At 38.6% G+C, this 16,176-nt stretch overlaps 3 protein-coding genes across 3 annotated transcripts; 1 reads left to right on the top strand and 2 right to left on the bottom strand.

Moving 5' to 3' along the window:
- Nucleotides 1–4,454: 4,454 nt before the first annotated feature.
- Nucleotides 4,455–7,433, bottom strand: LOC138338311 (wall-associated receptor kinase 3-like). The gene is made up of 3 exons (XM_069289185.1): nt 6,457–7,433; nt 6,064–6,237; nt 4,455–5,963 (listed from the first exon to the last, which is right to left on the bottom strand). The coding sequence occupies exons 1-3, from the start codon at nt 7,367–7,369 to the stop codon at nt 4,756–4,758; spliced, it is 2,295 nt and encodes a 764-aa protein (XP_069145286.1). The 5' UTR covers nt 7,370–7,433; the 3' UTR covers nt 4,455–4,755.
- A 1,143-nt stretch (nt 7,434–8,576) lies between these two features.
- Nucleotides 8,577–10,237, bottom strand: LOC101257891 (wall-associated receptor kinase 3-like). Its single transcript, XM_019215537.2, is given in 4 exon segments — nt 8,577–8,909; nt 8,911–9,770; nt 9,923–10,102; nt 10,192–10,237. Coding segments are annotated over 4 exon segments (1,419 nt in total).
- Nucleotides 10,238–11,287: 1,050 nt separating this feature from the next.
- Nucleotides 11,288–12,322, top strand: LOC138338349 (uncharacterized). Its single transcript, XM_069289301.1, has 2 exons — nt 11,288–11,592; nt 11,677–12,322. Exons 1-2 carry the CDS (start codon nt 11,288–11,290, stop codon nt 12,320–12,322), a joined length of 951 nt encoding a protein of 316 aa, XP_069145402.1.
- Nucleotides 12,323–16,176: the final 3,854 nt, after the last annotated feature.

Raw genomic sequence — 16,176 nt, 5'->3', positions numbered from 1 at the left:
ATTTTTTGTAACGCAAATGGTGGACTCGTTGTCACAGTAAATCTTTGGCCGAAAAGGAGGAAGGACAAGAGCATCCATAATGTGATGAAGCCACATAGCTTCGGCAACTCCAACCGCCATAGCTTGGTATTCAGCTTCGGTGGAAGAACGAGATACCCGTGTTTACTTTTTGGTGCACCAAGAGATTAAATTTGGTTCAAGAACCAGTAGGTAACCGGTGGTGGAGAGACGATCATCCTTGTCGTTCGCCTAGTCGGAGTCGGAGTAGACGGAGAGCTCCAAATTCCCTTTTTGGAAAAGAAGTCCACGACGTGAGCTACCCTTTAGATAATGAAGAATCCTTTTTAATTCTTGAAAGCTTTGTTCAGTTGGAGCATGCAGGAATTGAGGGACACGATTGACAACATATTAAATGTCTGTACGAGTAACAACTAGATAGTGGAGGCCACCCACGATGCTTCGACAGAGGGTTGGATTGTCGAATAGACGGCTGTCTGAGGTGGATGGTGGACGGACAGCCATGGGAGTGGGTGCATTTTCCCTGCCCGAGTGAAAAGCTCCTCAGTGTATTTTGACTGATGAAGTAGGAGACTGGAGGAGGTACGGGGTACTTCAATGCAAAGGAAGTAATGTAGAAGGCCAAGATCTTTCAGCTGAAAATTTTGATGCATGGCCTTCGTGATGATGGAGATAAGAGCAGATGAGCTGCCGGTAATCACAATATCATCAACATAGAGAAGAATTATGAATTAGCCACGAGGATGTTGGATAGTAAATAGACTTGTGTCATGAGTGCACGTGCGGAAACCCATATCCTGCAGAAAGGAAGAGAAACGATTATACCAAGCATGGGGGGCCTGCTTAAGACCATAGAGGGACTTTCTGAGCTTGCAGACAAGATGTGGGTGGCGGGAATCAACGAAGCCGGGTGGTTGATCCATATAAATGTCTTCGTCGAGAGTGCCATGGAGAAAAACATTGCTCACATCTAGCTGGTGTAGGGGCCAGTCATTATGAAGAGCGAGAGACAAGACTAGATGGATAGTCTGCTACTTGACGACTAGGCTGAAAGTCTCCTTATATTCAATGCCATACTCTTGATGATAACCCTTCGCAACTAGGCGAGCTTTGTAACGAGAGATGGATCCATCGGCATTACGTTTGATGCGGTACACCCACTTGCAACCAATTGGTTTTCGATGTCTGGGTGCTGGAACCAATTCCCAAGTATGCTGATTAATAAGAGACCTGTATTCATCGTCCATAGCCTGACAACAAAGGGGGTTGGTAGATGCTTGTTTGTAGGTAATATGTTCAGAGGGAGAGGGAGCAGGTAAAGTGGTGGTGTAGGCTTTGGGTTTGAAAGTGCCGGATTTGGAACGAGTTTGCATGTGATGTAAAGGTGGTTGGGGTGGGGGTGGAGGGGGTGTTGTTTCAGCTGGTGGAGGTTGTTGGTGAGGAGGGTTGAAAGTTGGTGGGATAGGTGTATTGTGGGTGCTGGGTGATCCAGATGGGATGAGAGTGTCGAGATTGGGTGTTGTTTGCATAGATGGATGGGTTAATGGGTGCCGGTACAAGGCCGTGTGAGCTCGGAGGAAAGATTGGAATAATACTGAGTGGGTTGGACGTGGCAGTGATGGAACTCTACCAAGGATAGGAAAAGTTATCCTCGATAAAACGAACATGACGAGAGACATATGTTTTTTGAGAGATGGGTTCAAAACATTTATATCCTTTTATGGTGGGATGGTATCCTAGAAAGACACATGGTGTAGACTGGGTTGAAGTTTGTGTTGAGTGTGAGGACGTAGCAAAGGATAGGCAAGACAACCAAAGGGGCGAAGGTGAGTGTAATCCGGACAGTGTGTGTAGAGACATTCATAAAGAGATGTGTTAGAGAGGGAGGGTGTGGGCATGCGGTTGATGAGATAGTTGGCAGTGGCCAACGCCTCGACCCAGAAGGATGCAGGGAGATGAGACTCATGAAGGAGGGTGACGACAGTTTTAATGAGGTGATGGTGTTTGCGTTCGGCAACACCATTATGTTCAGTAGTATACGGGCAAGATGTGTGATGAATAATACCAAGAGATTGGAGAAAAGAGCCAAAGTCATTGTTTAAAAATTCTTTTCCATTGTCACCACGAAAGATTTTGATGTTGGAATTGAATTGGATTTTGACTATGCGTTCAAAATTTACAAAAACTGAATATGCTTCATATTTGCGTTTTAAGGGATAAAGCCATGTAAATGTACTATAATCATCAACAAAACAGATATAGTAACGAAAACCATTAAAAGAGAAGATGGAGGTTGGACCCCAAACATCAGAATGTATTAATTCAAATGGCATTCTGGCCTTAGTATTAGATAAGATAAACGGTAAACGACTTGATTTGGCTACATAACATGACTCACAATGATCCTTAGTGGAAAACGAAAAAGCTAAGACAGAAATAATGGACTTAGTAACTTCGGCACATGGATGACCAAGTTGGCGGTTCCAGTAGAGGAACGAATGGCTTGATTAGCAACTGATGAAGATGAGATTGACGCAGATATCTTGGAAGGAAGAGTGTATAGACCTTGCTAACAGCGGCCCTTGTACCGGATCTGTTTGGTTAAATTGTCCACTATCTGAAAATTATGGGCATTGAAAAGAAGAGTGCAGTTATTTTCTTTGGTAAATGGATAGACAGACAGAAGATTTGATGTTAGGGATGGGACGTGATGTAGCGTGGACAATGAGAAAGTACCTGTGGGGGTGTAAACATAGCCAGAACCTATATTGGAGATGGGTAAAGACTGGCCATTACCTACAGTGATTGTGTCGGTGCGAAATAGGAAATCAGATTATGGAGTTGAGAGTAATCAGGTGTAACGTGAGAATTTGCACCAGTATCCAGATACAAATCACTTAAAAAGTTTCTTGTAGATACATGCATCGCACGAGTGCCGCCGTTTGGAGCAGAAGCAGATTGCTCGTCGTAGCGATACCAACATATGCGAGCTGCGTGGCCGCGCTTTTCACAGATTTGACATACGAGCAGGTCGCGACTTGAAGAAAGATTGCCGCCGCAACCGCATCTGTTGTCCTGGTCAGGTCTACTGCGGCCAGAACTGCTGCTATGGACGATGGACTGTTGTCGTCCTCTGCATCCGCCGCGGTGTGCACCGCGTCTGCCTGGACGTCCGCCACCACGCTGTCCAGCCGCGTAAAAGGCAATATGGGTTGGCTGAGCTGTCGAGTCAGCGAGGGCCAATTTGGATTCCATGGCAAGATTTAATTCTTCTGCATTCAACCAGCCCGAAATTTGATTTAGTGTGAGTGGACCATCGTGATAGTGAATGTGCTCTTTTAGAGAGGAAAATTCGGCAGGCATGCCCCGAACAACAGAATTTATGACATCTCGTTCGGGAACAACTTCATTGAGGGCATCAAGATAAGAGATAATCGAGGCTGCTTTGTCCAGATATTGGACCATGGTGCGAGTGCCCTTGCGAAGGGTGTGAAGACGATCATGCAACTGAAAAACATGGGCTGTAGATAAGGAATTAAAGCGGGTAGCAAGAGCATTACAAAGAGCCCCAGAAGTAGTAAAACCACGAGCATACTTCTGAATTTGCGGGCTAATCACAACGAGAAGGCAGTCATGAATTTGAGCATCGATACGAGCCCACGACATATGGGCGGGATTTGGTTCCGTCGAGTTTGTACCATCTTTGTCCGTGACGGTGACATTGATTGGCGGCACCATTCCGGTACTATCGACCCAACTAAGAAGAAGATTTGCGGAGAGCGCCGTCTTGACGCTATTCGACCAAGCTGGATAATTGTGATCGGTTAATTTTTCTGGGATGAGATTGTGAAGATTGCTAAGAAACATTTTCACACCGGAGGGAAGAGTGGCAAGAGGATCGGCTGCCATTGTTGATGAAGAGAAGCAGACGAAAAGAAGGAGAAATTTTTTTTTGATCGACCGAGGATGAAGAAGAAGACGGTTTAGGTTTTTTTTTTATAGGTTTTGGAAGAGTTTAACCTTTGCTCAGATACCATGATATAATAATGAGTCTTATTGATTAAGAGGTGTACATCCGATATATAAAGAGAAAACATGAATAAGTAATTACACATGAGTCACATAATTATTATTAATTATAGTTACTCCTATAAGAAAGCATACCACGTGTGCTTGTGAGACCCTGAAAAGTTACATTAACTTTTCATTGAATAGCCTTTTACCTTAGATTATCTCTTCATTTTCAATCGGTATTTCTATTATAGCATGCCACTAATAGTTATGGGTGATTTGGTGATGTGTTGTATGTCTAAGAAAGCAGTTAATTTAGAACATATATATTCAAATAGAAAGATAAGACAATCAAAATCAATGATTTAACTTGTATACATGGGCTGGCTATTCCACTAGCCATATAGGTGACAAGTGTAGTTGTGAATATAAATTTAAACATAACTGACTTTTAGCAGGGATACACGCAAAACATTTGGGTTGAGCGACAAAAGTTTTTTTTTAAAAGGATCTGTTCAAGTGTAAGAAGAACATCAAAATGTGAGGACTATTACATGGATGCATATATAATCACGCATGGGACCATCTGTGGACAAATAAAATAGAGGCAACTAAATCAAACTTAGTTCCTATTCCTAACATCCACAAGAGAAAAAAGAAATTCATGTTGAAGCCGTGGCCGTTCTGAATTATATATTGTCGATATAAATCAACATGCATGACCGATCACCTTCCTCCAGGAAATGGTAAAGTTACATGGCTCGTTATACTATCAACATGGATACTATGTTCACTATATTCGCATCCAAATCTCAATGTTTGTGCGCCAGGCAGTAAGGACTCTTTTTCCTCTGAATGTCGATCAGTTTGAGCCCACAAGTGCTTCAATCTCAATCCAGCTTCCAATTCTGCTGCAACTTCCTTCATTGTAGGTCTCTCGTCCCCTTTAACATTTAAGCACTTCTGTGCAAGCATAACAACATTTTTTAATTTTCCTTCATTTGTCTCATCATAAACTATATTATCGTCTAGAATATCGAGCAAAAGACCCTTCTCCACTGAAGAAATGAAATATTGAGCTAGACTTCTTTCTTCTGGTGGTCTTTCGAAACACAGAGCCTTTCTACCGGTTAGGAGCTCTACAAGCACTACTCCGAAACTATATACATCACTTTTTTCATTGAGTTCATTTGTTTGCAGGTATTCAGGATCTAGATATCCTAGAGTTCCTTGAACCAATGTTGATAGCTCTGTTTGATCAGCAGGAACCAACCTTGATGCTCCGAAATCCGAAACTTTGGCTGTGTAGCTTTTGTCTAAAAGAATGTTGACTGATTTAATATCTCTATGGATGATAGGAGGGTAAGCTGCTGAGTGCAGGTAGGAAAGTACTCCTGCAGCTTCTGCAGCAACTCTCAGACGAATATCCAAAGAAAGATTCGACGCCTTCAATTTATGATGTAAGTGTTCAGAAAGTGTTCCATTGTTGATAAATTCATATACCAATAATGGAACTTCCGTCTCGAGGCAGCAACCTAATAGCTTAACCACATTTCTATGGTTGATTTGGGAAAGGACAAGTACTTCATTTATGAATTGTTCGATCTGATTGCGATCAATTACTTTAGATTTTTTTACGGCAATGATGCAATTATCTTTTAGATATCCTTTGTAAACAATTCCAAAACCTCCTTGACCAACAACTCTGTCTTTGTCAAAACCATTCGTTGCTTTTTCTAGCTCTTCCGCTGTGAAAATCTTTATTGCATTATTATGACTTGATCCCTCTTTCCTTGTAAGTCGCTTTTGTAGAACTAATCCACCATTTTCCTGAAAAAACTTCTTCTTCATCTTTGACATCTTTCTCCGTTGGAACGCAGTATATGACCAGCCAAAAACAATAATAATCGCAAAAGCAACCCCTGCAGTAACACCTGTATAAAAATATATTAACTTTATTAGACATTTTAGGTCGATGTATGTAGTTTGTGATGAGAAAATTGGTACCTATTTGAAAGAAGTCAAGAAAGGTACCTATAACAAAAAAAATGTTGTGTGTTATTCTCTGAGGATTGTCACGATTGCATACAGTACCATTACCACTAAAATCTGGAGGGCATATACATGTATAATTCCCTTCTGTATTCTGGCAAATGGCATCGTTGGCACATCTATAATCTGGTTTCCGATCTATACATTCGTCTATGTCTGCAGACTCATAGAGTACAAGCGTAATATTAAAAAAAAGTGATGTATAGAAAGTGTTTAAAGGGATATTTTTATCATCCACTTATTTTATCCCCGGATAAGTTATCCCGTGATTACTATACCACCCAAGGGGAGGGATAACTTATCTCGGTACTGATTATTAATCCTGGATAAGTTATCCTGGACACCCTCTAAGTTCAAAAAGTAAAATATGCATACCTTGACAGCCATCTTTGAGATATGGGTTCCCATCATATCCTTGCATGCAGGAACATCTATATCCAATTGAACTATCATAACAATCACTTTTTTCACTCTTACATTCATATGCAGTCGAGTTTCTCTTAGCTATTTCACATGTTCCTTTACCAATTACCCAATCTAGCACAAGTGGAAGTTTATCCATGTTCTTCAAATTTTCGAGGTTATTCTTTGAAAAATTTGCATAAGGGTTAGTATCTTCGACCACAAAAGCATAGCTGCACCTAGGGTTATCATTCACATAAGTATGCTTATAGTAACTGCTTAGTGTTATAGTAACATTCCATGCTCCCTTAGGGATGGATGTCTTGCAACAACCAACTCCGGAACATGTGTTATTATCAGCATCATCAAGACTATTGCACATGGACGTACATCCTGTTATGTAGGAGTAATGCTTAGTCGTCATATTTTCAAACTTTGAATAATAACCCTGAACTATAGCATATGTATCACAGCCAATCGCGATGAACATATTCGCGGTGTTGCTAACTGCAAACAATTGTGTTAATGATATCCATGGAGTGTTATTCTCCGTGTTTACCCCGGATTTATAACAATCTTTGGATATGAATTGAAAGACTGTAAGTTGCCCAGTGAGAGATATGTTTGTGATTTGAATAGAGGAGTCATAGAAAAAAGGACGGGGAGGTTGAAAAGTGTAATCACAAGTAACAAGGAATTGATTGTATAAAACGCAATCTTGTGTAATCCCAAATGGGAAAGGGATGCTGACATTTCCACAACTTTTTTTGCAGTTGGGTTTTGCTATGAGATTGTTGTGTGTTGGTAACATAGCATAATCACCAAAACATAGAGAAAAGCAAATTAATGTTATCAGAGCAAAAATCATCACATCATTAGGAGACATGTTATGTGATTTTTTGATACTAAATATGATACTACTTTTAGAGGAGCCAGAGCAACTTTTAATGTGGACTGTCAAGGAGACTTGACGACTTTATCCAGTTAATTATATATCGAAAATCTTTAGTACTTTATTTATTTTTTCAGAAAATAATGTCAATGTTAGAATGAGCAAGTACTGTGTCATTCTCATGCTTGTATTTGATGGAATATTATACATGGCATAATCAAGAAAAGTTCAGAGAGGATTAGGAGAGAAAATGACTGAAAATTTAATGGATTAGACCTCATTTTCTTTGAAATTATTGACGAGGGTCAGATATTTTAAATTTATGAAGTTTTGACTATTTTTTTTGAAAATGTGATAGCATAAGACGCTCAATATCCTCACTCCATCCTACTGATCCATAGCTGCATCAGCAGAGAAGTAGTCAAGCACGAAAAATAGCAGATGAAAGTTTCACAAATTATTTCCGAGACGGTTGACATCACCCAACTGCTAGGCCAATTTTTTATTCAAAATTACAAATTTAAACTAATCTTCTAATCAAGAAAAGGTGAGAGAGTATTATTTTTACTTAATCAACATAAAGTAATAAGAAGTCACCAATTCCTTGTTCTCAACATGTCACAAATTATTTGTTCTTAATAATGTGTGATAAAAAAATATCTATATTTTCTGTCATATGTTTCACAAATTCTTAGTTCTTCAATCATGCCTGTTGGTTTAATTAAATATGTTTTGAGCTTATGTCAAGTTGTTTGTGATCTAGTGGCAAAAAAATAAGGTATTTTAAATCATTTTATGTCTAATAAAAAGACTTTCTAAATATAACTACCTTGAGAGTTTTGATCCAAAACCTGAACGTACGGTTCTCAAGCGAAGGAGGGAGTTGAGATTTATATATATATATATATATATATATATATATTTATGCAAAACATATGAGTTGAGCAACAAAAACATTTAAAAGTGAACTGTTCAAGTGTAAGAAGAACATCAAAATATGTCGACTATTACTCGGATGCATAAATAAGTACACTTGGCATTAATTTGTTACTCAAATTTATTATGTCTAGACAAATAAAAGAGATGCAAATAATCAAACTTACTTCATATTTCTAACATGCCAAAGAGAAAAAAGAAATTCATGTTGAAGCCGTGCCCGTATTGGGCTAGTGCTTCTGAGAAAATTAACATGCATGATAGATCACCTTCCTCCAGGAAATGGTAAAGTTACATGGCTCGTAACACTATCAATATGAATAGTGTGTTCACTATATTCATATCCAAATCCAGGCAGTAAGGATTTAGTCTCCTCTGACTGTTGATCAGTTTGAGCCCACGAGTGCTTTAATTTCAATCCAGCTTCCAATTCTGCTGCAACTTCCTTCATTGTAGGTCGATCATCCCCTTTAAGTATTAAGCACCTTTGGGCAAGCACAACTACATTTTTCAATTGCCCTGCATTTACCTCATGAGAGACTATGTTGTGGTCTAGAATATCGAACAAATGACCCTTTTCCACTGAAGATATGAAATATTGAGCCTAGACATCTCTCTTCTTCTGGTCTTTCAAAACATAGAGCCTTTCTACCGGTTAGGAGCTCTACAAGAACTACTCAAAAACTGTATACATCACTTTTTTCATTGAGTTGATTTGTTTGCAAGTATTCAGGATCTAAATATTCTAAAGTTCCTTGCACTAATGTAGATAGCTCTATTTGATCAGCAGGAACCAACCTGGATGCTACGAAATCAGACACTTTTGCTGTGTAGTTTTTGTCTAAAAGAATGTTGACTGATATAATATCTCTATGGATGATAGGAGGGTAAGCTGCTGAGTGAAAGTAGGAAAGTACTCCTGCAGTTTCTACAGCAACTTTCAGACGAATATCCAAAGAAAGAGTTGGCGCCTTTAATTTATCATGTAAGTGTTCAGAAAGTGATCCATTGCTGATAAATTCATACACCAATAGTGGAACTTCCGTCTCTAGGCAACAACCTAAGAGCTTAACCACATTTATATGGTTGTTTTGGGAAAGGACAAGTACTTCATTTATAAATTGTTCAATTTGATTGGGATCAATTACCTTAGATTTTTTTATGGCAACGATGCAATTATCTTTTAGATATCCTTTGTACACAGTTCCAAAACCTCCTTGACGAACAACTCTATTTTTGTCAAAGCCATTAATTGCCTTTTCTAGCTCTTCCACTGTGAAAATCTTTACTGTATTAGTATTACTTGATCCCTCTTCCACTTTGAGTTGTTGCAGTAGAACTAATCCACCATTTTCTTGAAAAAACCTCTTTTTCAGCATTGACATTTTTCTCCTTTGGAATGCAGTATATGACCAGCCAAATACTACAATAACTATTAAAGCAACCCCTGATGTAATGCCTGTAATAATTGTATGTTATTAACATATATACATGAAAATCTGTGGTTTTCTTTTTCGGTTCAATTGTGAATGAAATAATCAAACTAGTAGTAATATTTGACGGGCTTATCAAAGAAGTACTGCAGAATTGCAGAGAAGTTAAGAAAAGTACCTATAATTAGATAAATATTCTGAATTTTTCTCTGAGGATTGTGGCGAATGCATTCGGTATAACCATCACCACTGAAATCTGGACGGCATATGCATGTATAACTCCCATCTTTATTGTTGCAAATGGCATTTTTGACACACCTATCATAATCTGGTTGCGGATCTAGACATTCATTGATATCTGTAAACGTACGATAATGTAATCATTCATTTGCAAAATGATAGATTTGAGATAAAATCATAGTAGGAGACTCAGAAACATATACATACCTTGACAACCATCTATCAGGTATGGATTCCCGTCATATCCTTGCATGCAGGAACATCGATAACCATTTAAAACATCATGACAATAGTTGTTGTTACTCTTACATGCATATGCAGTCAGGTTTCTTGTTATTTGTAGTTTTGATGATTTGAATAACTTGGGGACCTTGTAAAGGTACCAGTTTCTTAATTGACTATTGCAGGGTTCTTGCTTGAGTATTGTAGATGAAACAAACCCAAGGACCTAGTAGAGGTACCCGTCTCTCATGATGACGAGCCAGTTGATTGCCAGCTGGAGACGGTACGGAAAGTAGGTGCACACTTCCCGATGGCGTCAGAAAGTGTGACTTTTCTAGCCAATGGCAAAGACGTTTAGGAAAGTGACTTGCCCATATAAAAGACACTTTCCTAAACATTTTGTTCAGTTTTTGCAACTTGATATAAACTTTTCAAGAACTCTTGCAAAGGTTACTACAAAGCAAAGACAGAATTAGTCCAAGAACAAAAGCAATATTTGGAGCTTTTCGTCTAGTTGTTTAGGAATACATTCTCTTGTTCTTAAACTGTAAACCATTCCTTAATCTATAAAGGAATTGGTGTGTTGTGTTAGAAGTCTAGGTTGTCCAGGTGGGATAGCTTAGTGGGTAGATTGTTTTCTGCTTAGGATTGTTAAGCAATAGAGGACTATTGCTTAACTGTGAGATTGATAACTCTTTCTTACGTTTGGTGTAATCGTGTTTTACTTTTGCTTTTGAAGATTAGTGAAAATGATTGAAAATCTTGTGAGACAGGTCGTGGTTTTACTCCCTTAAGCAAGGAGGTTTCCACGTAAAATCATCGTGTTGATTTTACTGCATTTAACTTTCTTTTTATTCATTAGTGTAGTAAGGGACCTAGTCCATTACAGGTTAAGTGAAGGCATATATTCTATCAAGTGGTATCAGAGCAGACACTATCTTTTTGGTTAACACCAAGGAAGTGATATTTGCTCTAGAATGATAGTCCACTTAACCTCGAAGAAGGACAGTCGTCACATAGACCTCCTCGCTTCAATGGACATTTCTACAGTTGGTGGAAAGTTAGAATGCACGATTACCTCATGGCTGAAGACAGCGAGCTATGGGATATTGTACTAGATGGACCATTTGTTCCGATGATGGAAGAAAAGGATGGAGATAAGACTATTACTGTTCCAAATCCTAGACAGAAATATGACGAAGCTGACAGGAAAAAGATTGAAAAAGGTTTCAAATCTAAAACTCTTCTTGTCTGTGGGATAGGACCTGATGAGTACAACAGAGTGTCAGCCTGTGAGTCTGGTAAGGAAATTTGGGACTGCCTGAAGACTACACATGAAGGAACTAAACAAGTCAAAGAATCTAAGATTGACATGCTTACCTCACGGTATGAGAACTTCAAAATGAAGGAAGGTGAAACAATACATGACATGTTCACCAAGTTGTCTTCCATTACAAATGAACTGTGAAGTCTTGGTGAACCTATAAGCATGACCAAACAAGTTAGAAAAGTACTTCGAATTCTTCCAAAGTCTTGGGAGAGCAAAGTTGATGCCATTACAGAAGCCAAGGACTTGAAGGTGCTAACTATGGATGCTTTGATTAGAAATCTAAAAACACATGAGATGAATCGAAACTATGATTTGTCAAAAAAGGAAGCCAAGAACGACAAGTCATTGATGCTGAAGTATAAATCAGATGAAGATTCAACTGATGATGATGATATGACATATCTCATCAGCAGATTTCAAAAAATTATGAGGAAAAACAAAGTTTATAAAAGAGGAACAAATGGTACTCGAAATGCTGCTCATGGTGATACTTGCTACAAGTGTGGAAAAGCTGGGCACTTCATCAGAGAGTGTCCTTTGCTCAAAAATGAAAGCAAGGATTACCAAAAACCAAGAAGTGACAAAGAGAATAGAAGGGACCTGGTACTTGGCAAGAGAGATAGAAAAGTTGCTGCAGACTTCGTTGTCAAAAAGGCTCTTGCTGCATGGGGTGACTCCTCAAGTGATTCAGAAGACCCTGATGAGCCAAAAGATGTGTCCATGGTTGCTGTACATGAGGAGGAAACTGTCTTCAATGAAATGTTTGCTCTCATAGCCCATACTTAAGATGAAGAAGAGGACAATCAGGTAACTCTTCTAGATATGAAAAATGACTTGGATAAATATTCTCTTAAAAAATTGAGAACTTTGGCAAAAGTCATGATTGATTCTGTGATAGAGTTAACATCTGAAAGAGACACCATGAATGCTGAACTTGACAGTTTAACTGAAAACAAAGTTAAACTTGAAGAGAAAATGTCAATAATGGTGTCTCTAGAGTCAAGTAACTCTGAACTTAAGAACCAGTTGAACCAGATTACTGAAGAAGCTGAAAAATTGAATGGAATGTCAAATGGTTTGCAAGCTGAAATTCAAGAGAAACTTAAAAACTCTGAGAAAAAACTTGGTGTGTCGCTTGAAAAGAGTAACAAATTAGAACAGGATATTGTTAAACTTAAGAAAGAACTTGAAAAATCCCTTAAGTGGACAAAATCCTCAAAGTTACTGTCAAATGCAACAAATTAGAGTAATTTCAATAAGAAAGGACTAGGAAATATGAACATCACTCCTCCTTATAATCCGCACAGTAAGTATGTGTTTGTGTCTGACAATTTGTTATGTCTTCACTGTGGTAAGAATGGACATTTGAAGGGTGAATGCTCTAGCTGGAGAAACTCCTGTGAAAGGCTCTCTAATTATGCTGAAACGCAAAATGTACCAAAAGAGAGACCTGGTCCTTCAAAAATTGTATCAACTCACAGACTTTCAAAGAAAAAGTCTGTCCCTGCTCCTATGTCCTTTGTTAGAAAGCTTCAAAATCTACCATATTGGACTAAATATAATATAATCACTCCTTTGTCTTCCTACTGGGAACTCAAGCTGAAATGGGTTCCCAAGCTAAACAAGTGACTCTTGGTGCAGGTGAGTGAAAGGAGCAGCAGTCAATGTTGGTATATGGATAGTGGATGTTCTAAGCATATGACTAGTGATGTAAAAAACTTCCTCTCACTCAAGACACTCCAAGGAGGAGGTGTCTCTTTTGGTGATGGCAAGAAGGGGTACATTTTGGGAGTTGGCAAAGTAGGAAGGTCTCTTGAAGATTCAATTGACAATGTTTATCATTTGGATGGGTTGAAGTACAGTTTGTTGAGTGTGTCACAAATCTTTGACAAAGGAAATGAGGTCAAATTTACTTCTGAGAAATGCACTGTGGTGAGTCTAACTACAAATAAGGTAATTCTCACTGCACACAGAAGTAAAAATATGTATGTGGCAAACTTAGAAATGTCTCATGGAGATGACTTAACATGTCTTAGAGCTCAGAATGAGAATGCTGATCTCTGGCATAGTAGGCTAGGGCATGTAAGATCTTCTTTATTGAACAAACTAATTTCTAAGGACCTGGTCTGAGGTCTGCCCAAACTGAAGTTTGCTGAAAATAAAATCTGTGAAGCTTGTGTTAAAGAAAAAACAAATCAGATCATTCTTTAAGCCCAAAAATCAAGTAACATCATCAAGAACATTGGAGCTGCTTCATATGGACTTGTGTGGACCTTTAAAAGTTCAAAGCAGAAATGGCAAGAAGTACATTTTGGTGATTGTTGACGATTACTCAAGATACACCTGGACGAGATTCCTGAGATCAAAGGCAGACACAACTGAGGAGTTGGTGGTATTCTTCAAAATGATTCAAACCAAATTGAATCAAGTTATTTGCAGCATTCGATCTGATCATGGCACAGAATTTGAGAACTCAACACTGGATAGATTCTGCATGGAGAATGGTACGAGCCATAATTTCTCTGCTCCAAGAACTCCTCAACAAAATGAGGTAGTGGAAAGAAAGAATAGAACCTTGGTGAACATTGCAAGAACTATGATTATTGAATCAAATATTCCTCAAAATTTCTGGGCTGAAGCTGTTAACACAGCATGTCATGTTACCAACAGGTGTCTAATAAGAGCTATTTTGAACAAGACTCCATATGAGCTGCTCAACAACAGAAAGCCAATGCTGAGCTATCTTAGAGCATTTAGATGCAGATGTTTTGTGCTGAATAATGGAAAGAATGATCTGGGAAAATTTGATCCCAGAAGTGATGAAGGAGTGTTTGTTGGATATTCTTCATCCAGCAAGGCTTACAGAATATTCAACAAACGAACTCAATGCATTGAAGAAAGCATTCATGTTGTAATTGATGAAGATGGAAGCCTGAAGAATGATGGATCAAATGATGATGATGATGTGATGAAAATGCTCAAATCAAAGAAGTCTGAAGGAGGTGACGCTGATGCAGATCAAAAACTGAACAATGACTGTGATGATCAGAATCATAGTCTATCTAAAGAGGCTGCTGATGTTGAAAAGGATAATATGGTACCTGGTACTACTCAAAATTCCAGCCAGAATACATTAGACTCCCCAGAAAATAATGTCACTCTTGATGAAGAAGAGCATGCAGATCATCTAAATCAATCTGCTCAAAGGTCAGGATGGAAGCATATCTCATCACATCCTCTTGATAATCTCATTTCTCCTTTGAGTTCTGGAATTCATACTAGATAAAAAACAAGAAATCTAGTCGCATTCATATCATCTATTGAGCCCAAGAATGTTAAAGAAGCATTGGGTGATGCAGACTGGATAAATTCTATGCAAGAAGAACTCCATTAGTTTGGAAGAAGTAAGGTATGGTACCTGGTTCCTTGACCTGAAGGCAGAATAGTAATTGGAACTAGGTGGGTTTTCAGAAACAAGCTTGATGAAAATAGAGTGATTACTAGAAATAAACCCAGGTTGGTGGTGAAAAGATACAATCAAGAAGAAGGAATAGACTATGATGAGACCTTTGCACCTATTGCCAGAATGGAAGCTATTAGAATTCTAATAGCTTTTGCTGCATTCATGGGGTTCAAGCTGTACCAAATAGATGTGAAGAGTGCTTTTCTGAATGGAGATCTCAAAGAGGAGGTGTTTGTCAAGCAACCTCCTGGTTTTGAAGATGCAGAACTACCAAATCATGTGTTCAGATTGAATAAGGAACTATATGGTCTGAAGCAGGCTCCAAGAGAATGGTATGAAAGGTTGTCAAAGTTTCTGCTGAAGAATGGTTTCAAACGAGGCAAGATAGATAATACTTTGTTCTTATTAAAAAGAGAACAAGAATTTCTTATCATTCAAGTTTATGTAGATGACATAATTTTTGGAGCTACTTCAGAACATTTGTGTGAAGAATTCTCATCTTTAATGGGAAAGGAGTTTGAAATGAGTATGATGGGTGAGTTGACATTCTTCTTGGGTCTGCAAATCAAGCAATCATCAAATGAGATTTCAATATGCCAGAAGAAGTACATCAAAGAGCTGCTGAAGAAATTCAATATGTTTTTTTTGATTCTAAACCTATTGATACTCCTATGGGAACAAATTCCAAGATGATAGTAGAAGAATCTGATCCCCTTGTGAATCAGACAATGTACAGAGGAATCATTGGCTCCTTTTTTAAATCTGACTGCTAGCAGACCTGATATTGTGTATAGTGTTGGAATGTGTGCCAGGTTTTAAGCATGTCCTCGTGATTCACACCTGAAGGCTGCAAAACGTATTCTCAGATACTTGAAGAAAACTGGGGACCTGATTCTCTTCTATCCTGCAGGTGACACTTTTGATCTGGTTGGTTTTGCAGATGCTGATTTTGCAGGTTATCAAGTTGACAGGAAGAGTACCTCTGGAATGGCTCATTTCCTTGGATCATTACTTATCTCTTGGGGTACCAAGAAGCAGAACTCTGTGGCTCTTTCAACTGCTGAAGCAGAATATGTAGCTGCTGCAGCATGCTGTTCTCAGTTGCTGTGGATCAGGCAACACTTGGAGGATTTTGGGATTCACATTAAAGCAATTCCTCTTATGTGTGACAACGCAA

This window comes from Solanum lycopersicum, chromosome 9, assembly GCF_036512215.1.
Source record: "Solanum lycopersicum chromosome 9, SLM_r2.1".
In the NCBI taxonomy this organism is placed as follows: Eukaryota; Viridiplantae; Streptophyta; class Magnoliopsida; order Solanales; family Solanaceae; genus Solanum; species Solanum lycopersicum.
Note: the sequence above shows the minus strand (reverse complement) of the source record. Positions and strands in the feature narration are given on the sequence as shown.

What these genes read in the sequence shown, in the direction of transcription:
- LOC138338349 (XM_069289301.1), top strand. Translation starts at nt 11,288, where the DNA reads ATGGCTGAAGACAGCGAGCTATGGGATATTGTACTAGATGGACCATTT. An exon ending in ATTGACATGCTTACCTCACG is followed by an intron (nt 11,593 to 11,676) that starts GTATGAGAACTT and finishes TGAACTGTGAAG; the next exon opens with TCTTGGTGAACCTATAAGCA.
- LOC138338311 (XM_069289185.1), bottom strand. Translation starts at nt 7,369, where the DNA reads ATGTCTCCTAATGATGTGATGATTTTTGCTCTGATAACATTAATTTGC. An exon ending in TCTCAAAGATGGCTGTCAAG is followed by an intron (nt 6,238 to 6,456) that starts GTATGCATATTT and finishes ATGAGTCTGCAG; the next exon opens with ACATAGACGAATGTATAGAT. An exon ending in CAACATTTTTTTTGTTATAG is followed by an intron (nt 5,964 to 6,063) that starts GTACCTTTCTTG and finishes ATTTTTATACAG; the next exon opens with GTGTTACTGCAGGGGTTGCT.